At 41.9% G+C, this 23,852-nt stretch overlaps 1 protein-coding gene across 1 annotated transcript; it reads left to right on the forward strand.

Annotated features, from left to right (window-relative positions):
- Window positions 1–16,354: 16,354 nt before the first annotated feature.
- LOC134623305 (sialidase-3-like) lies at window positions 16,355–18,031 on the forward strand. Its single transcript, XM_063468462.1, has 2 exons — window positions 16,355–16,716; window positions 16,819–18,031. Exons 1-2 carry the CDS (start codon window positions 16,489–16,491, stop codon window positions 17,764–17,766), a joined length of 1,176 nt encoding a protein of 391 aa, XP_063324532.1. The 5' UTR covers window positions 16,355–16,488; the 3' UTR covers window positions 17,767–18,031.
- Window positions 18,032–23,852: the final 5,821 nt, after the last annotated feature.

Here is a 23,852-nt window from a genome sequence, read left to right on the forward strand (position 1 = left end):
GTCTCACCGCTGCAATGCAAGCCTGACGTCTTTGTTTAGTAATATCGGATACATGGGATCCCTCACGTTGCCTCCAGGTTGGAAAACGATGAAAAGAGAGCCCATTAGATCGTGTGATCTAATGTTGCAACTGATAACACAACACGTATAGCTGAAGCTGTATCCTGTGTCTAGCCTACTGTCATGGCAGAAAGGGAGGCGTGGCCCACCTCCAGTGACATCACGCTCCAAAGCCCTATATGGCTCTCAAGGACTTCCTGTCTGCTCCCCACTCCCTCCCAACCAAACACCTCAATATATTTAAAACTTTTTTGCATTTATCCACCATTTTCTGAATATGAACACCCCATGTCAGCCTTTCATCCAACCACATTCCCAGAAACTTAAATTGCCTAACTCTTTCTAACTCTAAACCATACAACGTTAGCTTAGCTTCCTCACTAACCCTGTTACTTGTAAAGAACATTGTCTTGGTCTTATCCACTGAAAATTTAAAACCCCACTTATACGACCACTCTTCAACTTTCCCAATTGCTCCCTGCAGTTTCTTCATTCATCTACATTTTTCCCTCTCTTCCATATTGTCCCATCATCAGCAAGAAGTGAACACCCCAATCCACCCTCTATGTCATCAAAGACATCATTTATCATTAAAGAAAATAACAAAGGGCTCATTATGCTCCCTTGAGGTGTACCGTATTCTACCAAAAACCTTTCAGAATTAACCTTCCCAATCCTCACTTGAATTTGTCTTCCCTTTAAAAAATTCATTATCCACCTGTACATCGTCCCCCTAATACCCAATTTACAGAGCAACAAACAGCTGAGGGAGATGCAGACATTAATACACAGAGGGTTAATGAGGGAAGTGGGAGCACACGGGGAACACAGCTGACGCGGATAAGTGAATGACATATCATGAGTGCAATTCCTTTCAATCCAAGTGTGCAACATTTGTGTCTCTGTTAGTTTCTGTATGACTGTTGTGGCTCAAAGGTGGCATTTCGTCTTGTAATCTGAAGGTTGCCGGTTCTAGCCCTGGCTCGGACAGTCTCGGTCATTGTGTCATTGGGCAAGACACTTCACCTACCGCCTACTGGTGATGGCCAGAGGGGCCGATGGCGCGATATGGCAGCCTCGCTTCTGTCAGTCTGCCCCAGGGCAGCTGTGGCTACAACTGTAGCTGCCTCCACCAGTGTGTGAATGTGAGAGTGAATGAATAGTAGTAAAGCGCTTTGAGGGCTTTACAATGCTATACACACTCAACGTTGTTCATGCAGCACAACCAAAACAGTAACATTGTAACAGAGATCCTGAACACATCACGATTAAAATATCATATGATATAAACACGCACACACACACACACTCACTATGAATCTACACTGAAGTGTTTTATATATATGAGAATCACCATGTTAAGCGTGTAACCTATGTAGATTGCATATTATAATATTGTGCCACTTGATGTGTAACATTTAATAAACTTAATGTGCGATGTTTGACCGTGTCATGACCTATTGTGATAAGCCAAAGGGTAGTCAGAGTCCTAACTAGCCTCTGGCCTTGGCCGCTACCTGACCCCTGCAGCTTTGTTTGGCTGGAGGATGGGTGGGAAAGTTACCCAGCAGCAGGGTGCGGGGATACTGGTCCCTATATATTAGGGGACCAGAGGACACCCCAACACTTTTTTGCCCTCTGCTGTTTCTCTCTATCCATTTCTGTGTTGCTCTGCTGTCTGTGCTTAAGGCTGTACACCCCGGGGTTTTGCTTTGCTTGCTTTCTGCTATATAATTCTCTTGCTAAATGTCTGTATGTATTTTTACTGCTGTTTATATTATTCAGTGTATTAAACTCTGTTCCAAGAATTCTACTCTTTTCCACAGCATCTTTTTGAGTGTGTTGATTTTAATTGGATCTAAAAAGGTTGGATCTCCACATCGTTGGTTGGAGAAGGTTATCAGGATGCCTTCAAAATTTGCGGCCACAGTGCGTATGCTAACGGCTAATCTAGCAAACAAATTAACAACAAAGTGACTTTAGATGTTGTGGAACAATAAGATGATAAGCTTTGTGTCTTTTGACATGGTTGTATTTACCTCAATTGAACCAGTCGTCTGTCGCAATAAATCCACAGCAGATAAACTGGAGCAGCCGGGCTACGTAAAAACTGTAGCGGGGCATGTTCGCGGTCACGTCCAGCGGGTGTGTGGTTGGGAGCGTGACGCAGATGCTCCACTTTAAGTCACTACTGCGCAGACTCTTTTACGTCGTCCATGTTTTCTACAGTCATTGGTTGTGAATCTAATATGTGGAGACCAGGGAAATATTTTACTGCTACTATTCATAACCATCATCATTACTATTGCATTAATCATTATTTCATCAAAGCATTTATTGAAGCTGTTGGCATTACGTTAAAACTTGTATTACAGGTGTTATCATAATCACATATTAATCTTTATTACAGGTGCAGTTATAATCATTTTCGACACACCTTGCATTTTGTGCTTATTTAAAAAGTTGAAGCTCAGTCAGTTAATTGAGGGTCGTAAGCTTTGTTTGGCGCTACGTCCAGACAATCTATTGTGTTAGGGACTTTGAGCTATGGAAAGAACACGCTTACAAAACACATATACCAGGTTATTCATTATTATCTTTTATTCATTTATATCTTTTTATTAAGCTTTTGGTATTGGCTTTTTGATTAAGCATTTATTCAACCTATTACACACATAGTTTCAGTTAGATTATTATCCACATGAGAATTGGCCTCTCTTCTCATAAGACAGAGTTCGAGTGAGGTTGATACACACACACATACACACACACACACACACATATACACGGTAGTTAAGTTCATGTTTTGGGTAAGAGTGGCAGACACATTTTTTCATGTTTCAGGAGATAAGCGAAAAGTTAGATGTCAACAGATTGCACCTGGCCTACAGACGGAGAAAATGTTCTTTTCCCATGTGTCAAAAGTCAACAGAACATTTGTGGTTTGAAACTTATGTCTGTATTGTATCTGTTTGACGCAAGAGGGGTGCGTCAGAAAACATACCCTGATGGTATAAGAGTTTGAGCAATGCCCCACCATTATGAGATTTACAGCTGATGTTGCAGCATACATCTCCCACGCGCGTGTGTTCAATTAAAATCATTGTTTGACCAACTCTTCTGGACCATGGTTGTTTTTGTGCTCATCCTCAATATTTGAACCCATTTAACACTCAACATGTGTGCCTCTTCTGTTGTTTACTGAAGCAGCACAGGTTGGGGACACAGAGCAGTGGCCCTCTAACTTTGTTTTTTACTTTCTGTAGTTTAAGCAGCAGCACGGAAAACAAAGTTTAAACGTTGTGTTTACCGTGTTCCAGAAGGATGTCCTTCAGTGCATCATGTCTTATCTTCAGGTTGCTTCTGCAGGTCTTTTGTTCACGCACAGCTTGTTCATAAGCTCCTGGGTAAGTCATAGGTATGATAAATGGAGGCAGAGGGTAGTTTTCCTCCTGTTTGTTGAAGTCTGCATAGGCAACCTCTTCACCATCCAGTCCATACATGACCTCTCCATCAAAGTCTGAACAGCCAGTGATAAAAATGTCACTGTGTTGACCTGAAACACATCAAACACTGATCAATCCTCTGATCAATAACCTGCTGACAGTTTAAAGAGATAAACTCACTGTCAGCAGAGACACAGAGGACACAGGAGAGGAAGAGGAGCAGCTCCTTCATCTTCATCGGCAGCTCTCTGACAATTAAACTGAGTGTGTGTCTATGTGTGTGTGTGTTTGAAGTCTGAGGGAACTGATTCAAAGTTACAGCAGCAGCTGAGCACTAACAGACACACAGCCAATCACAGAACTCACAGTTCATGATGTCATCAGTGTCCAGCAGACAGCACCTGAAGGTGAACACGATTAAAACAGACAGCTCCAATCAATAATTAATTAGACTCTTCAAAATAAAGTTCAGCCTGATGAAATTTTCAAAACAAATTACTTAGTTTTTTCTGCAAAATATAAATTAATTCATCATATAAATAATTTCCAACATTGACACTGCGAAATAAGAGCACTGTGACAAATTAACGTCACCTTCACACTTTTATTTAGTCAAACATTCAACGTTTCCTGACATAAAGTCGGATGTGACTGATAAAAACTGAGCTGATCAGGTGTCAGAGTGCAGATGAATATTTCCCAGCAGTCCTCCACCTGCTGCTGACTCTTTTTAACCCACTGACAATCATTTGCAGATGCTGAAAACAGATTAATCTATTGAATTTATTAGTGCAGTTAAATGTATTAACTGCTGAATTTTGATCCAATTATGTTACAAAAACAACCTGTGAAAAAGAAAATTGACTTATAAACTTATAAATGATTAAACTTGTAAAAATGTATAAACAGTTTGAATAAACTAACATGTAACTGTCACAGCCTGGCTCAAAGGAAGGACATAAGAACAGGAGGTCACATACAATATTTAAGCATTTAAGTTTTTATTTAATGTAACACAAATATACTAACTATATAAGTCAGTGAAGTCAGTAGTGTATGCAGTGTTTGGATGTGTGACGTGAGGTGCTCTGAAGAAAACTATCCATGACACCAACCAAATCAAACCCCAAGCAGAGATAGACTGTGATATTAGCGGCCTTTATACCAGAGCACAGCCAGCTCAGATGTAACCTGCTCCACCAACAGCTCCAACTCTGCAAAGGAGGAAACAGTCTGTAACCCTCACAGAGTGAGACATAATGGAAGCTGATTTATTCTGATTAAAGTTTCCCCCTCTGCAGTGTTCACACTGATTAGGTTTGTTGTAGTTTAAAGGAGAATTACAACAGTTTTGTTACATTTGAACAAAATGATTTATATTTCTGATGGCCTGCAGCGTATTCATTTCTCTTTGATGGTCTTGTTAAACTAAACCTCCAGTGGTTAAGAGTTAGAATAAATGTGGGTGTAAGGTAGACCTTACAATAATACATAGAGAAAAACCCAACAATAAAATAAACAGTTTTAAATTATGTACACAGATTAATCAGTTTGTGTATCAGCCTGTAAACATGTTTATTTCTGCTGTAAAGATTTAACAAGGGAAACATGGGGGGTGACTCACTGCTGCTGATGCTGGGCATTAAAATTCAAGATATTTATTTCTACTTTGTACCATTTATACCCGTGTGACTGTCTAACAGACAAATATTAATATACAATGACCGCTGTCTGAAAGACTTTGTTACATTTAAGGGCAATATCCCAAAAATAAAGTAAAAGATTTGATCCTTGTATGTTTCAGATACAATGTATAACCTGGACATGTGTCCCTCTATCTTATTAAAGTGATCTACACTGCTGGCCCTAAGCATAATATCTACAATATCTGAATCTAGGGCTTGTATAAAAAAAATCTTCCACCTAGTATCACGGTTGATGAGGGAAGCCATGTGGAGGTGAGGTAAGGACCCAAATGCGGGCAGAGGTTGTGATGAGAACTTACGGTTACGGTGTAACCTTGGTTTTCTTAGTGAGAGACTATCTCTCCACACCGTTACATATTCCATATGTACAGGGAATGACCCCCCTTGGTCGTGGCATGTGGATATTTCTTTAAGACACCCACGCCCATCTACGCCCCACAGCTCACGTATAAAACAGTTGCGCAGATGTGACACCGGTGATGTGATAGGTGATAGCTTGATCGCATCGCTGAGCAGCCTGACGGTGGAGAGATAGTCTCTCACTAAGCATATCGAGACTATCTCTCCACACCATTACATATTCCATATGTATGAGGTAACTCTGTAAGACACCCCACGAGGAGAAGGTGCCAGGAGTCAGTGACAATGCACCAATAAAGACACCACCCTGGTCAGGGCTTTGCACTTTGAAGGCCGAGCCAGGGGGTGGAGGCAGTAGTCCGCAGATGTCAGACTAGCCTGAACCGGTCGTGCAGGACGCAGAACTGCAAGTGATCAGCCACTCAAGGTCAGCTCGGGAACCGCGAGGCAGACCACCAGGGACCGCAGCACACCGTGCTGCCAAGTAGCATCCTGCTGGTCGCATAGGCCTACGACATGCGGGCAATGCCAGACAGAGAGTCGGCACTACAGGCTGGAGAACTCTCACTTGCCACAGCAAGATCAGACTGGCGCGTAAGCCGGCGAAGCGGGCAACACGCCAGGGGAGCACAGCCAGAAACCGCAGGTCAAGATAGGTATGTGATCTATCTATCTATCCCAGCCGCCCCGTGCTGTCGACAGACAGGGAGGGGAGCTGGCAGCCTAGCCTGCTGAAGTGGAGGGCTGAGCAAGGCGACGACCCGAAGGTCCACCCCCAGCACCGCCACTACGTGCTGTCCACAGACAGAAGAGCCTCAAGAGTGAACACTTGGGGTCAGACACAAAGTCCCAGCTACTGGGCGTCCCCGTGCTGGTAAGTCCATGTCACACAGGCAAAGCACCAACAGGGAGCCAGCATAGCAGGCTGGGGAGCTCTCACTCACTGGCTGCAGTGGCAGACATAGCGAGGTCTGACAAGCGCAAACCCGCGGCATGCGGGTAGAGTGACGGAATGCCAGAAAGCACGGGCAGTCAGCTAGGACGAGCCCGTGTGCAGGCTCACCAAAAATCCCCAGCTGGTAGCCGGCGAATGCGGGCAACACGCTGGGGAACACAGCTTGCAGCCGCAGCAGCACATATGCCAGACAAAGACTGGCTAAAGAGGCTGGAGAACACACATTCGCTGGCTGAGGTATCAGACACAGCGAGGTCAGACTGCCGTGTAAGCCAGTGAATGTGGGCAACACGCCAGGGGAACACAGCCAGCAGCTGCAGCTGCTGAAGCGGAAGGCCAAGCCAGGGACGAAACCCACAGGTCGCCCCAAGGCCGCGCCTCACTCCAGTGGTAGCCAGAGGGGATGGAACTCCTTCAACATCCACCTCACGATAATCAGCCTCCACTGGCCCAGGCCTGAGAGGCGGGACCGGTGTCTATTTAAGCGTTATCCTCAGCATGTTTGCACTAAGTACCGCAGCCATTTCCTAATGTTGTAAACCTGCTCAACATTTGGCAATAAAACCCTTTCTGATTCTGATTCTGATTCTCAACTGCCTGCAACCAGGCCAACCAGGCAGCAGCGGCACCTTAGACAGGAGGCGCTGAGGCTACGGGATAGCATCAATCTTGATGGGACCACTCTGCTTGATGGGACCTCAGGGCTAATTCCCACACCCGGTATGCTCCAATCAAGAGCTGAAGGGACTCATCTCGCCCAACACTGTTCCCGGGGACCAGCAGGGGGCAGCCCAGGGACAGGTGGGCAACACCGGAGGAGAGGATGGAAGCTTCTGCAACATCCGCCACCTGAAAGTCAACCTCTACCCCTCTACCAGCCCAGGCCTCACAGAGGCGGAGCCATGGGAGGAACGCTTTGGGAGGGGCCAGCAGTGAATCAGCAACAGGTGTGGGAGGGGACCCAGCCCATGGCCAGCCTAGCTGGCTCTTGTCACAGCAGTGGCAGCCATGTTTCAGCCATGTAGCCTGCTCTCTCATTTTTGGAGGCAGGAGAAGGGGGAGGGGCAGGCCATTTAATGCTTTCAAAAGACCAAGCACGGTCTGCCTAGTTCGTGCTGGCAACAAAACAGTGCATGCAAGCGTCAGCTTCTTTAGCCAGCACAGCATGCTCTAGGCTGGTTTAATGTAGTTATCTATTTCCCCTTTGCACAGCAACACTGCTCGTGCCTATCGTCAAAAGGCAAAATTGCCGTACACAGACATGTTTGGGACGTGTGGGCTGGCATACTTCTGCTACCAAGCAAGGGAGAGGGGGCACATGCTAACCAGGAAGTGCTAACAGGTAGTCGGCACTAGCCGCAACCTGAATTCCCCTTTCACTGTTTATTAGCTTCTGCGTCACAGTGCTGACAGGTAAAAACATATGCTTGGAACTCTGACACATTTCCCAAATGTAGCTGAACTACGAGCGGAGCGCTGCTGGCCGCGTTAACTCGCGAGCTGCGGGCGACATGCCAGACAGGCTAACCGGCTAGAATGCTACTCGTAGCCTAATTCCCCACTGTTCATTCCCCACAGTGTTAAGCAGGCCAACAGTGAACGCTTGGAACGCTGAAGCCTTATCCCCTCTGTGTTTACATACACTGCAGCCGAGCTGCACAGTGCCCAGGCGACAGCGTATGCTTGAACGCTGAAGCCGTGTCCCTGCTGTGTTTGCTCACTGTAGCAGAGCTGCTTGCTAGCCGGCAGCCGCACAGCGTGGTCCGACCGGCGCATAAGCCTATTTTTTGAGGCGAAAAGCCGGGGGAAGGGAGACCAACCAAGGGGAACCAAGTGTCAGCTAAGGGGAACCAAGCTAATGGATACCAGGGCATACCAGGGGAATACTGGGGAATACCAGGGGAGAGGGAGCACCCACGGAGGATGCCGAAGCATGCTCCTGACGGACGCACATACATACAGCACTCTCAAGGTACGCACACACACACACAAGTGGAGATCAAACGATCACCGGTGTCACATCTGCACAGCTGTTTTATACGTGAGCTGTGGGGCGTAGCTGGGTGTGCCGGAGTGTCTTAAAGAAATATCCACACACCATGAACAAGGGGGGTTGTACACCATACATATGGAATATGTAACTGTGTGGAGAGATAGTCTCGATATGCTAGAGAACAAGCTTTATTCACAGGGAGTGCAGGATTCAACAGGAATGGAGATGGCATACACAGAAACTCAGGAAACTCTAAACAGGGAAAACTAATGAAACTGAACTGAAACCTGAATGCATAGGCACACACGTAGAGAGAAAGTTCAGGGAGAAATGCAGGGAGGAAACATGGGGAGACAACATAGACGAACCAGCAACAAGCAGAAGAAAACAAAGGGCTTATATACACATAGGAGCAATCAGGGAATAGGAGAAAGGAGGGAAACACAGCTGGGAGAAATCAGAGCTGACAAGACAAGGGGAAGCAAAACCAGAAACACTACACAAAGGGCAGGGACTATCTAAGTAAAGCTGTCACAGTTAGCAGGACAAACCACGTGGAATTATTAAAGGACACAAGATGCAGGCATTACTGAAGTGAGGGAGCTTTTTTAATGGAGAGGGAACACACAAAAAGGCAAGGGTGGCAAAAACAGAACTGAGAAAACCTAAACTGGGAAAACTAAGCAAAAACAAACCTTGAAACAGAGATGCAGGGAGACACAGGAAAATGACGCAGGAAAAGTACACAGAATGACAGATGGAGATTACACAGACGAACCAGCAACTAACAGAGACAAAAAGGAAACATAACCGACGCGGACTTGACTAGGAGGGAACAGCAACCAAGGAACAAAGAAACAGAAACCTACAACTGCTCAAAGAAGTCCTGCCATTAATTAATGCTTCAATCTTAAATATGATCAACCTATCTCTTATAATCGTCTATGTACCACAGGCCTTCAAGCTGGCTGTAGTTAAACCTTTACTTAAAAAGCCATCTCTAGACCCAACTGTCTTAGCTAATTATAGACCAATCTCCAACCTTCCTTTCATATCAAAAATCCTTGAAAGAGTAGTTGTCAAACAGCTAACAGATCATCTGCAGAGGAATGGCTTATTTGAAGAGTTTCAGTCAGGTTTCAGAGCTCATCACAGCACAGAAACAGCTTTAGTGAAGGTTACAAATGATCTTCTTATGGCCTCTGACAGTGGACTCATCTCTGTGCTTGTCCTGATAAACCTCAGTGCAGCGTTCGATACTGTTGACCATAATATCCTATTAGAGCGATTAGAACATGCTGTAGGTATTACAGGTACTGCGCTGCAGTGGTTTGTATCATATCCATCTAATAGACTCCAATTTGTACATGTAAATGAAGAGTCCTCTTCACACACTAAGGTCAACTATGGTGTTCCACAGGGTTCCGTGCTAGGACCAATTCTGTTTACATTATACATGCTTCCCTTAGGCAGTATCATTAGAAGACATAGTATAAATTTTCACTGCTATGCTGATGACACCCAACTTTATCTGTCCATGAAGCCAGATAACACACACCAAATAGTTAAACTGCAGGAATGTCTTAAAGACATAAAGACCTGGATGGCCGCTAACTTTCTGCTTCTTAATTCAGATAAAACTGAGGTTATTGTACTCGGCCCTGAAAATCTTAGAAATATGGTATCTAACCAGATTCTTACTCTGGATGGCATTACCTTGGGCTCCAGTAACACTGTGAGGAACCTTGGAGTGATTTTCAACCAGGACATGTCCTTCAATGTACATATTAAACACATATGTAGGACTGCTTTCTTCCATTTCTAAAATTAGAAATATCCTGTCTCAGAGTGACGCTGAAAAACTAGTTTATGTATTTATTACTTCTAGGCTGGACTACTGTAATTCATTATTATTAGGATGTCCTAAAAACTCCCTGAAAAGCCTTCAGTTAATCCAAAATGCTGCAGCAAGAGTACTGACAGGGACTAGAAAGAGAGAGCATATTTCTCCTGTTTTGGCTCCCTTCATTGGCTTCCTGTTAAATCCAGAATTGAATTCAAAATCCTGCTCCTCACATACAAGGTCTTAAATAATCAGGCCCTTTCTTATCTTAATGACCTTGTAGTACCATATCACCCTATTAGAGCACTTCGCTCTCAGACTGCAGGCTTACTTGTTGTTCCTAGAGTATTTAAAAGTAGAATGGGAGGAAGAGCCTTCAGTTTTCAGGCCCCTCTTCTGTGGAACCAGCTTCTAGTTTGGATTCGGGAGACAGACACTATCTCTACTTTTAAGATCAGGCTTAAAGCTTTGCTTTTTGCTAAAGCATATAGTTAGGGCTGGACCAGGTGACCCTGAATCCTCCCTTAGTTATGCTGCAATAGGCATAGGCTGCTGGGGGACTCCCATGATGCATTGGGTTTTTCCTTTCCAATCACCTTTCTCACACACTATGGGTTAATAGACCTCTCTGCATTGAATCGTACCTGCTATTAATCTCTGTCTCTCTTCCACAGCATGTCTTCATTCTGTCTTCCTTCTCTCACCCCAACATGTCGCAGCAGATGGCCCCGCCCCTCCCTGAGCCTGGTTCTGCCGGAGGTTTCTTCCTGTTAAAAGGGAGTTTTTCCTTCCCACTGTCGCCAAAGTGCTTGCTCATAGGAGGTCATTTGATTGTTGGGGTTTTCTCTGTATCTATTATTGTAGGGTCTACCTTACAATATAAAACGCCTTGAGGCGACTGTTGTTGTGATTTGGCGCTATATAAATAAAATTGAATTGAATTGATTAAACCTGCAACTGTTGACCTGTTGACTGAAACATTTTCCCAGTGTATCACTAAGGTATACATTGTTCTGACTGTCTAAATGTTTTTTATATTCTATAGATTAATTTAACACTTTTTCTTTTTTATCTCAGCAAATTTTACACAAAGTGTTAGTGAACTATGGGCACAAACTCTAGACATTATTTCTGCATGACCCAGCATACCTCACTTATATGTCATTTGCTTTCAAACTCTACATATCTCCTTTCCCTCTTTCTCAAATAAACCCTCATCTCTCACCGGCTCACCAGCAATGACCAAAAACAAACACGAGCACAACTTTTCTTCACGTCAGACACACATATCTGCAGAATAACCAGTCTAAACAGAGTTATCAGTGCAGCTGGCAGACTGGAACGACTCAGAGAATCATGAGACAGGAAACTTATTTTGTGTGTGGCTCTGCTATTGTTTTATAGTGCGTGACTTGATATCAGACTATTTATGCAAACAATGTATTTCTTAATTTTTAAGATTATGAAACGGCCGCTTTGGGAGACTTGAATGTATTAATACTTTATTTCCTTTAAAGGCCACAAAGTCTGCAGGAAAACATTTAAAACCCCCATCGTGTCAGGCTGTTAATTAAATCTAGATTTGGTCAAGGTCAACAATAACTTGTTAAAATTTATTTATAATAAAGGATATTAAATGATTGTTCTGATATGAAATAATAAGTTAAACCTTTTATGTCTCCCTCTAGCAGACCGTTACATGGGGAAACCTTTTGAATACAAGCGCGCTGATCCACACAGGTGTGCACACGGGTGTTCACTGTTCATAGACATAAACTACACCTTTCTTGGCTGCTACTTCAAAGCACATTGTGCACTGTTGGTCCTGCGTGCTGCACAACAACATTCAATATTTAGTATTTACTGCTGTTTACACTTAGCTAGATTAATGCGATGGTGTTGTGTTTAGTATGTTGCTTTGTTTTTTTTTGCTTGTTTTCTCTTCTTTTTCTCTCAACAGGTTATCCAGGAGATTTTTTTTTTCTTTCTCTTTTTAAGTGCCCTTTCTCACTGTCCCTCTTCCCCTCTGTTTTTCTTTTCCTTCATCTTTCTTTCTCCCTTTCCTATCCCCCAGTCTGTCCCGTCTGTAACAACTGAAAATAAAATAAAATAAAATAAATAATAACAACAAAGGTCGATCAAATGGACCAAAACGGCAAGGCCGTGATGATCCATTTGGCAAAGTAAATCCACTGGGTTTCCTTGTTGGTCTTCAGACAACAATTCTGACGGCTAAAGAACCAAATGGGACAGGCAAAAAAAAAAAAAAAAACTTTTATGTCTGGAGTTTATCGTTGCACGTGTGAGGGTACGTGCCATTTGTGTGTGCAGGATACATCCTAATGTCAGCATCTCCTGTCTGTGTGGTGTTGGTGTCTGGAGCTGGACGTGTTATCACTACAGAGCAGGGATGATAAGAAATACACTGTGTAGGCCAAGCATGGATATGTCGCTGTCCTTACTATGACTGTTCATAGTGGCGCTTGCTATCCCCAAGTAGCTGGTTTAAAGTAGGACCACATTTACTGATAAAAATTTAGCTTCCCGAGAGTTTTATATAATTTCAGGATATTAAAAATGTAATGAGTCTGGGAAGTGAATGAAATTTTATATTTCGACTTTAGGGCCACAAATTAAACTAATGTATTGGGGTTAAGCCAAAATAAAATAAATAAATAAAAGTGCTGTAGAATTAAGTAAATGGGTAAAATTCCAACAGAGTCTTAAGAAGTTGTGTTAAATCAAGTTAAATTCTTTCTAACAACCTTTTTTAATAGTCGAACGCTTCTTTTCTGTATGCAGGCTATGATTTAAGCTATGCTTAAGCAAACTTAAACAAAGCCTTCATTCTTTTTACATCTACATTGTTTGTGCAGCAGGCCGAAGGAAGATTATGAGGGGACAGATTTATGAGGAGATGGATCAAGGAGTGTGCAAGAGAAGCAACCCAGCTGCATCTAATCAAAATCAGGAAAAGTCATCTAGTTCAAATTGGCACCGAATATTTATTATAATATGAATTCAGAAAAGTTACATGATATCCAGTTACATGAAGTGTATTAGAAGAGTTGAGGGTTTATATTACATATTTTGTTAAGTAAATTAACTTCAAGTCACTTTTCATATTCTAAAAATGTGTCCACTGTGTGGAGATGTTATTATTTGCATGGCTTTCGTTATGGAAATTAACACATATGCATATGAGAATTATCGCCAAAACTTTCTACAGTGTGTTTTTTTTCTCACCACTTGCAATGTTGATGGTTTGATCTCCAGCCCACTCGTACACATTTAGTAGAACCTGTAGTTACAGTGAAGAGATGCTATGTTAGTCATGTCTTCACTTTCCCTTTACCAGTTGATACATTTCAGCACCCCTCACCCGGCATATCCATCACATTCTCTCTGTCCCACACACACACACAAAAAAGGGTGCTATAATTATCCTCATACACTTACCTCATCCATTTTCTCAAGTCGAAGGCAGTGAGACATCGTATTAATTCATAAAGACAAGAAATAAATCTGCAAACACATTCAAACAACCAGTCAGACTCTTTGCCAGTGCAAGTTATCACTTTATTCATAAAAGATGAAAAACAAATTACAGAGAATTTTGAAATATGATAACTAAATTATAAGATAAATACATAACTTTGATGTGTAAAGTTTGTAGTGCAAACAAACCTACAAACGTCAACAAGTGAAAAAAATGTGTCGATAACAGTCTGGTGACGGCATCTTTACTGGAAGCCACAATGCCACAGAGAGCATCTGCCAAGTTTATGGTCACATAGTCATTTGCCCCTAATCCATTAGCAATGTGATCTTCATTCCAGAAGCTGTGAGACTTCTCAGTGCATAATGGACAAGAACAGTTATTGTAGCACCTTAATTACTGACACTTACTGACACCGTCACTATCAATGCCTGACATCATGCCAAAGTATTTATACCTACATTTCTATATCTATACTCCATACTGGTACTCAGGTTGTTGCACTCTATTTATTTTATTTGTATTACTTTAATACTTGCATTTATAACACTCAGGTTGTTGCACTCTATTTATTTGTATTACTTATTACTTGTTATTTTGTTTTTCTTTTTATTCTGTTTCCTTGTTATTCTGTTTCTTTTCACTCCGGGACCGTGTGCACGTAATTTCGTTCCACCTCATGTAAACATGTGATGCGAATGACAATAAAGAATCTGTGAATCCTTGAAGGTTCAGGTCGTGTCAAGGAGAAGGTAAGCAGCTGAATACGTTTCTGACTCGAGTTCCTTAGATTTCCAGAGAGATGGTGGAGGGAGGGCAGGCAGTCGTCTGTGATGGAAAAGTTACTCCAGGGCGACAAAGCACCGAGCAGAGGTAGAGTAAATCCTTGCTGTGGAGACCAACGTCCAGAGAGATCGAGCAGTTGATGGATGGAGAGGTGGCGTGACGAGGAGATTAAAGCAGAGAGAATCGGGTAAGCAACAACCAATCTTGGCCTAGAACGAGATGATGAAGGCCTGTTACCAACTTGAGTTAGCTGACGAACTGACAGAGAAGAGATTTACTATCTTAAATACTGTCTCACTGATTGCCAGGGATCAGGTTCAGGTGAGCTGTGCAGGTGAGATGAGGAGGACTTTGCCCCCGGGGTGGTTGTGAATGAGAACATGGGAACACTGGAAAACTATGGGCAGCTCACCCAGACCATCACAGCAGTAGATTGATTGTTTCAGTGAGTGTGTCTTTCTGGAGCTTGTGCTGTGTTTAGTGTTTTCATATGTAAGGTCTTTGATCCATATGTAATCTCTCTATATAATGATGACTCAAACTGGCAAAAATTATTTGAATGTGAAAAAGCAAGACAAGTTTTCTGATGACAATGTGTCCCAAGCCTGACCTCAGTAAATAACATTTGTTCAAGTTAAAAAAAAAAAAAAAGCAAAGAGGGACCTAACTGCTGTGACAGTTACAAAGAGGAAATGAAATTTTCCTTAATCCACACTCTGTACCACCCAGTCTTATAAAGCCCCCAGCAGGGAAGATTTAAGAACCATAGAGATATACCCACCAGGACATTTATTTTCATATAATTATTTTATACACAAAGACACCAACCATGAGCAGTGATCCTTTAAGAATGCTTAAGAAAAAGTCAGCCACAGAACTACAAACTGTTTTTTAAATTCTTCTGAACACATTTACAGGATTCCTGCTCTTGTCTACGAGGGAGAAAGCAAAACTCTTCTCACCTTTGCAGAGCAGAGGAAGACTGTTAATGATGAAACTTGAGAAATGCTGGTTATGAAAACAGGAAAGATTAAAAAGGAATCCTCTAGGAAGACAATAGAGGTAATATTCCAAAAAAACCAAAACGTTTTTCAATCTGAAATTGCTTTTGATGATACAGTGTTTCTTCTACATGCTCTATTTTATTTACTTCTGAACAATATCTTTTTTTAGTGGTCAGAGCTCAAACAGGTGGAAAAGGCACTTATTGATGGACACCGTCCAATGAACCCCTGCTTGGTGTATGACAAGGTCAACAAAAAACCTTTCCTGTTTTTCATCTCTGTTGAACATAATATCACTGAAATGTACCAGAGAGAAAACTGTGACAACAGGACCCGTCTCTGCTTCATCACAAGTGAGGATCTCGGAGAAAATGCTGTCACTGAAAGGGACCAGAATGCATTTAGTCTTTACTTGTGTTATCTTTTTTTAATATTTAAATTTGTTTGATCTGACACATTTAAGTGTGACAAATATGGAAATCAGGAAGAGGGCAAACATTGTTTTTTACACCGCTGTATGTACAAAATAATAAAATTCAGACATAACAGCTATTAAAAGTTTTCATTCTGGTTGTTTTCCTGACATGCATGATGGAAGCCGGTTTTTGCCTATTTAATTTGTTAAGGGAACGGGGGGTGGAGTTCAATGAAACGTGAATCATTTCCTCAGAAATGACCATCGATCTGTGATGAAAACAAAGATCCCTCCCTCATCCACACTCTCTAACAGCCAGCCTATAAAAGTCAAAGCAACATCAAATTTGAGGACCGCAGAGATAAACCCAGCAAGGCTTCTTTATAATTTAATATCCATTTTATACACAAGGACAGGAAACATGGGCTGTGGATGTTCAACAACAGCTCAGCTGCAGAAAAAAACTGTCTTTGAATCTAAAAAAGCTGATAAAAAGGTTTACAGGATTCCTGCTCTTCTGTATGAGAAAGGAAGTAAAACTTTATTTGCCTTTGCAGAGCAGAGGAAGACTTCAGATGATGCCAGCGCAGAAAAGCTGGTTATGAAAACAGGAAACATCAAGGAGAAATGCTGTCAGAAGACGGTTGAGGTAATAGTGATAATCAGCCATTTCAGTTCTAAATTACTTGTTAATTACGCTACTGTTTTGAACTGTTGTGTTTTATTTACTTCTGAACAATCTGTCTTTTAGTGGTCAGAGCTCAAACAGGTGGAAAAGGCACTTATTAAAGGATACCGTCCAATGAACCCCTGCCCGGTGTATGACAAGGTCAACAATACACTTTTCCTGTTTTTCATCTGTGTTGAAGACGGCATCACTGAGAGTGACCAAAAAGAAAACTATGACAACAGGACCCGTCTCTGCTACATCACAAGTGAGGATCTTGGAGAAACCTGGAGCGATGTGACCGATTTGACTGACAAACTGAGTGAAATAAAAAAATGGTCCACATTTGCCGTTGGGCCAGGCCACGGGATTCAAACAGAGAGTGGTAGACTGATTATCCCAGTTTATGCTTATACTCACTGCAAACCAAGTAGTAAACCATATGCACTCTCATTGTATAGTAATGATCATGGTAATAACTGGAAATTTGGTGAACTGTTTAAAACATTATCAGTTGAGTGTGAAATGGCTGAACTTTCCAAAGACCACATCTACTGCAATGCCCGTAATGAAAAAGGCTATCGAGTGGAAGCAGTCAGTGATGATAATGGAGTTAACTTCACCATTCTCGATCCTGGAGACAAGCTTGTGGAAACTGTTTCCCCAAAAGCTAAAGGCTGTCAGGGAAGTGTGATCTCCTTCCCAGCTCAACCAGAAGGTGACCCAAGCCAGAACCAAAACAAATGGCTGCTGTTCACGCACCCAACCAGTAAGACAGACAGAGTTGAGTTAGGAGTGTATCTGAACAACTCCCCACCTGATCCAAAGGTGGTCCAGGGTTTGCTCCATTGGAGCAAACCCTGGATCATTAATAATGGACCCAGTGGTTACTCAGACCTGGCTTACATTGATGATGGCTGGTTTGCATGTCTGTTTGAGTGTGGGCAGCAGGAAATACATGAGCAGATAGCCTCTGTTGTCTTTCACTACAAGAACGTCCAGGAAGGCATTGAAAAGATGTCAAATAACTGAAAAAAGAAAAAAAGTGTTTTATATGCCATTTATTGGTTTGTATGTTCAAATGAGAAATAAATAATTATAGTAGGATCCTTTAAACATCCAATTTTTATTGGTGAATCTGAATATAAGAGTGTGATTAAATATTCAGTGATTATCTTCATAAACATTAAGTGCTCTGTTTCTCTCTTAACGTAATGTTAGTCTTGTAATAATGGTTGTGTATGAATGCAATGTTAGCGTAGAAAATAAAAGATATTTCTGTAATATTCACTCTTCTTTTTTTCTTTTCCCAGCAACAGAAATTAATAAAGAATTCTCAACGTCATGCTTAAAGTTTGATGGTTTCAACTGAATCACTTGTTTTTATTGTTGTTGTTGTAATAAGTCATTAATTAAACTGCTCAGTCACTGATAAAATGTTTAAATAAGTTTAATAAATCTGCCTTGTAATGATCAATAATAAATGTTTTTATTGGTTAAAGACCTCAGAGGAGTATCATGTTTGTCAGAACAACAACAGTCACCTCAGTGTTTTTTGAGAAATAAAGACTCTATAATAATAATAATAATAATAATAATAATAATAATAATAATTGCTATCAGCTTTCACCTTATTGATTCTTGTGATTACATGGACAAGAACTTGGATTCAGAGATGTTTAGTCTGAACTTATTTTTGGGATATTTCTCCTGCATGGTGATTTAATTTCTATTTCTCAGGAACACGAAATGGTAAATGGACCTTTTCTTATTTAGCACTTTCTACTCTGTCTGAGCACGCTTTACACAACCTGCCTCATTCACCCATTCAATGAAATACATTTTGCTATGCTTTTTCTATATAAGTGCACTACAAGTGCATTACTAGAGCCACCCCTATAACAGGGGGGAAGGTTAGTTTACTGAGAAGGAAATGACTTTATCAGAAATGAACAATGATGTTTGACTTCCAGTGAAACCTGAAGACCAGCCAAGAGTCACATCCTCTAGCTCTCACTGTCATTAATCCCACCCAGTTACCCATTGTGAGAATACAAGATCACATCCATGAAAAACAACTTTAAACACCTCTTTCTCCAGAACACATCTGCAGAATCCCTGATAAGGAAAGAGACTCCATGTTCAAGCTCCCTTAACTGCAAAGTGTGCACAGCTCTAATTTATTTATTTATTTTTTTGGTATTATATTTTATAGGCGATTGATTTGTTTGGTAAATGACACCAAAGGGTACTGCTTTAGTATTTAAATATTTTCTGTGGTGTATCGCTAAGTTTCATTTCTTTAGCAGCACCCAGGCCTGGTTACTGCGACAGTTGTTCAACAAATCCCTTAAATAGGACCTGCCTGACAAAGTAGAGTAGACCAAAAGATCCTCAAAAGCCAGACATGCCGCAGTCCAAGGATATTCAGGAGCAAATGAGAAACAAACTAATAGAGATCTTTTAGTCTGGAAAAGGTTATAAAGCCTTTTCTAAAGCTGCTGGGACTCCAGCAAACCAAAGTGAGAGCCATTAGCCACAAATGGCAAAAACATGGAACAGTCGTGAACCTTCCCAGGAGTGGCCGGCCAACCAAAATTACCCCAAGAGCTCAGAGACCACTCATCCAAGAGATCACAAAAGACTCCAGAGCAACAACCAAAGAACAGTAGGCCTCCATTACCTCAGTTAAGGTCAGTGTTCATGACTCCACTATAAGATAAACTGGGAAAAAATGGCATAGCAAAAGCTGCAAGACAAAAACCACCGCTGAGCAAAATGAACATAAAGGCTCGTCTCAGTTTTGCCAGAAAACATCTTGATGATCCCCAAGATCTTAAATGGAAGCATGAATTCTGCTGTCCTGAAGGACAATATCCAGCCATCTGTTTGTTACCTCAAGCTGAAGTGCACTTTTGTTGTGCAGCAGGACAATGATCCAAAACACATCAGTAATTCCACTTCATAATGGCTTAAGAATAAGAAAATGAGGACTGGAGCAGCCTCATCAATGTCCTGACCTGAATCTGATTAACATGCTGTGGCATGACCTTAAAAAGGTGGTTCATGCTTGAAAGCTCTCAATGTGGCTGAATTGCAACAATTCTGCAAAGATGAGTGCACTGTAAAATATAACTTGTTGTTTCAACTTAAAAATATGATGTAAAGGGCTGCCTTAAAATTTTAAGTTAAGTCAAGAAATAGAGTTTGTTCTTGTAACACAACCAAATGTTATGTTGATGAAAAATCACATGTTGTTTAAACTTTCGTCTTAGTTTAGTTGACTGAGATTTGTTACAGTTCAACTGCTTTAATAGTCATTTTTACTTGGGAAAACCCTTTCAGCTAAATTAAAATAATCTATTGTTTAAACTCTTGTCCTAGTTCAGTTGACTTGGGTTTTTTAGTTAATTCAAATACTTCAGTAGTTCTTTTAACTTAGGAATCTATTTTAGCTTAACTAACATAATCTGTTAGCTAAGTTGATTTAAGTGTATTAATTAACTGAGCTCCTTAAGGTAGCTGTGTGAACTCGTAAATCAGTTTCATTTTAATTATCAGAGTTGATTGACTGGATGTAAAGAAAAATGTGTATTGAACATCTTAAGTATTTCTTTTGAGCTTTCCAACATCCATTTCAGCAAAACTACCGGTTAGGTTTATCTTAGATCTCAGGTTTAAATATCTACATTGCATGGCTTTCTGCAAGAGTCTGTTTCTTAGACCATGCACTAGTGAGGAGGACTGCCTTCCACCAACGTTCATTAGGACGTTCTGAATGACTTCAAAGATGCCCTTAAGTTCCGTTGGATAGTCTATGTTGAGGGCAAAAAGAAGACCCATCAGCATGGAAATGGCACTTGAGACATCCCTCAGATTAGACAGGATTACTGCCGCCTCAAGGACAACCAACACATCGATGATGTCTTCTTCTTTCACCATCACAATGCCAACTTTCATCCTCTTAGAAAATGTGTCTTCAATACCTGTCGGCTATAAAAGGGTTCAAAGACAAAAAAACCCCAAAATTACACAATTACAATTACACAATATCCCTTGTGCTTAAGAATTCGTCTTTTTAAAGAAGAGCCATACTGATGCCTTGGATGATGGTGATTGGCTTTGGGTAACACTTATTAGTTGCTAAAGTTTTTTCAGAATGAGATATGCACCCCCATGTTACAAATCCATTTCTTGCTTTAAACAAAGACTGATGGGTCTGTCTAGCACAGGCCCACCGCTGGAACGAGAGAATTTCTACTACACAGCAAAGCAAGACACGAGTAGCCAAAGTTCTTTGTGTTACTCATGCATGAGGGAGACCTGACCTCCGTCAGACTCTCAGCCAGGTTCCCTGTAGCACTCCTTTTATTGTGGTTACATGAATATGCATAGGTTCATTAACATATAACGTTTCACATAGGTATACATGTGGACAAAGAATACCTTGTCTGTGTGTCATGTAGGTATGTGTGTGTGTGTGTGTGTGTGGTCAAGATGTGAACCTGTGAAGACTCCCCAAAGCTGGTGCCAGGAGTCTAGCGGTCCATCTAAACAAAAGGCCCTTATACTTAAATGGTAAATGGCCTGTATTTATATAGCGCTTTAATAGTCCTAAGGACACCAAAGCGCTTTACATATCCAGTCATCCACACATTCACACACTGGTGATGGCAAGCTACATTGTAGCCACAGCCACCCTGGGGCGCACTGACAGAGGCGAGGCTGCCGGACACTGGTGCCACCGGGCCCTCTGACCACCACCAGTAGGCAACGGGTGAAGTGTCTTGCCCAAGGACACAACGACCGAAACTGTCCAAGCCGGGGCTCGAACTACTTAACCAGATACAGAGTAGGTGTCCTCCTATACCATAAATCAGTAAGAGAAGATATAACCTCTCTCATGACCTTAAGTTGTGTGTGCATGCCAGAGTGCTCTGGGAGGCACACAGAGTCTCCACAGACTGCTAAGGATCAAACCTCTATCAATCTACAACTAATTATAAAACTCTAAGCATATATGAGTAAATATTTCTAAGCATAAATGACAATCCACTATATAAACCTGACAAAGACCATGTTCATAAATAACTAAGCATGTCTTCAATTGCAGAATGCAAACAACATTTTCAATTTAAATTTACTTATGCTAAATATTGGCTGTGCTCTAAACCAAATGTGGCTGAGAGTACATGAAATGTGCAAACTGGAGCTACACTACAGGATCAGATTGTGGCTCCACAGACAATGCTTCTTTAATCAGTAAGAGTTTATTTTTTCCCCTTATATTAACAGCATGAAAAAAGAGCATATAGACATGGCTGGACAGGTTGCATAACTGGCACTGAATATCAACATCCACCTTTACCCAGCTGCCCAATGACTCTGGGCCAGTAACCTTTAATTGCTTACCCAGTCTACACAGTCATTTTTCCAGGGTCCAGGACATTTCACCAAAGTATTGCCCCCCACAGCTGTAGCAGCCACTGCAGCCCCTTAAATATCCTAATATCTCTGCCATTACAATATACAATGTGAGAAATCAAACACAAAGCTGTAGTGAACAGTACAGCAGCGAAATGTCAAAGACCCTGGTGAAGACATGAATAAACACAAGAAACTAACAATATCAATGCTAGCTTGCCAGTTAGTTTCTCTGAAACCCAGACCAAATCCAGTGTCAAAGATCTTGTAATAATACATTTGGTGAGGAAAAAGTACACATGCTATCATGTGGCATCTACAGGGAGCAGGCAGTTATCCCTTTGAGTTAAAGCTGAAAGTCTGCACTTCAATCACCACTTGATTGTTTCATTTAAAATCCACTGTGGTGCTGTCATTATTAAATTTCCTAAAAGAAACAATGCTAACCTTCACAGTCTTGAAAGTGTGTGAGGGATCTTCCTTGAGAAATTGAGGTCCTCTGTGCCACAAAACACGGAGTGTACAGGTAACAGGACCCCAAAAGCAGACTCAGCACACCACAGCTCAGAACAATGTACAAGTTTTATTTAACTGAGGAATCTTTTAACAAAGCTAAGGAAACGAAAAACTAAGGCTCATGCCGCGGGGGGGAAACGAGGAGCGTGGAGCCCAGGAGCGCCGTAATCGGGACCGTGGGGAAACTGCAACGGAAAGGGGAGACACAGTTAACAGCACGCAGGTTGCCAGGAGAGGAACAGCTAGACTTCATAAATTGCAGAGGCTTACAGGTAGAGCAGGACCGTGGAGCTTGGAGGGGAGAGGTGCCCGTGAAGGGAATCCTAGGGAGGGAGGCAGTCAGGCAGGAGGACAGGCAGGCCACAGGCTTCCACGCCGAACGCTGGTCACACTGGGAGGAGACTTACGGACTGGCGAGGAGAAGCCGTCAGAGCTGGCTGAAGTAGTCCTCCGGTGATTGCCTCAGATGGGACGCAGGTGGTTTGGAGGCGGCCCAGCCCGAGGGTGTGGACCCCGCAGCCTCCCACGGCTCCCTGGATGCCGAGCCACGGGCCGTGACACTCTGTCCTCTTCCTTTGTGTAGAGCTCTGGTCAAAGAAGTCAAAAACAAAACAAAAACATTTTTTAAACAGTGTTTATGAAGCATGTAGACAGCTCCAAATTCACAGCTTTTTGCTACATAATTCCATCAATATATCATTATCATTGGAGATTTTGAATCAGGCTTATCAGGACATTCAAGTAGAATATGATATCCAACCTACCACCAATATACACCGATTCTGTAAAAGTTAACACACTAAATGTCCAGTTGTGAAATATGATGACAGACTCTACTTATCAGCTTTCTTTCAATGAGTTCATCAGTTGAACTGGATAACCTAAAACTTAAACAAAGGAGAACATTTCGCAGTTAAACACTTACATCATCATTGAAGCATTTTATGAGCCTAGTCAGCCCTCCTATGCCACTCTTGATTTTGTACAGCTCCACGAACCTCTCCATAATGGTCAAGCACAGCAAAAAGGAACTCTTTCAGGTCAACAGATGTAAGAAAGGCACATTCTGCTTCAACCTGAGCAATAGAAGAAGAGGGGTGGGGAGTACAGGCAGAATTTAAAAAAAAATGCTTTGAGACCCAAATTTAAGCAAACCGTCATCTGAGGCCCATTAGAGA

The sequence above is a fragment of the Pelmatolapia mariae genome, unplaced genomic scaffold, assembly GCF_036321145.2.
Source record: "Pelmatolapia mariae isolate MD_Pm_ZW unplaced genomic scaffold, Pm_UMD_F_2 NODE_ptg000548l+_length_29852_cov_1, whole genome shotgun sequence".
Taxonomy (NCBI): domain Eukaryota; kingdom Metazoa; phylum Chordata; class Actinopteri; order Cichliformes; family Cichlidae; genus Pelmatolapia; species Pelmatolapia mariae.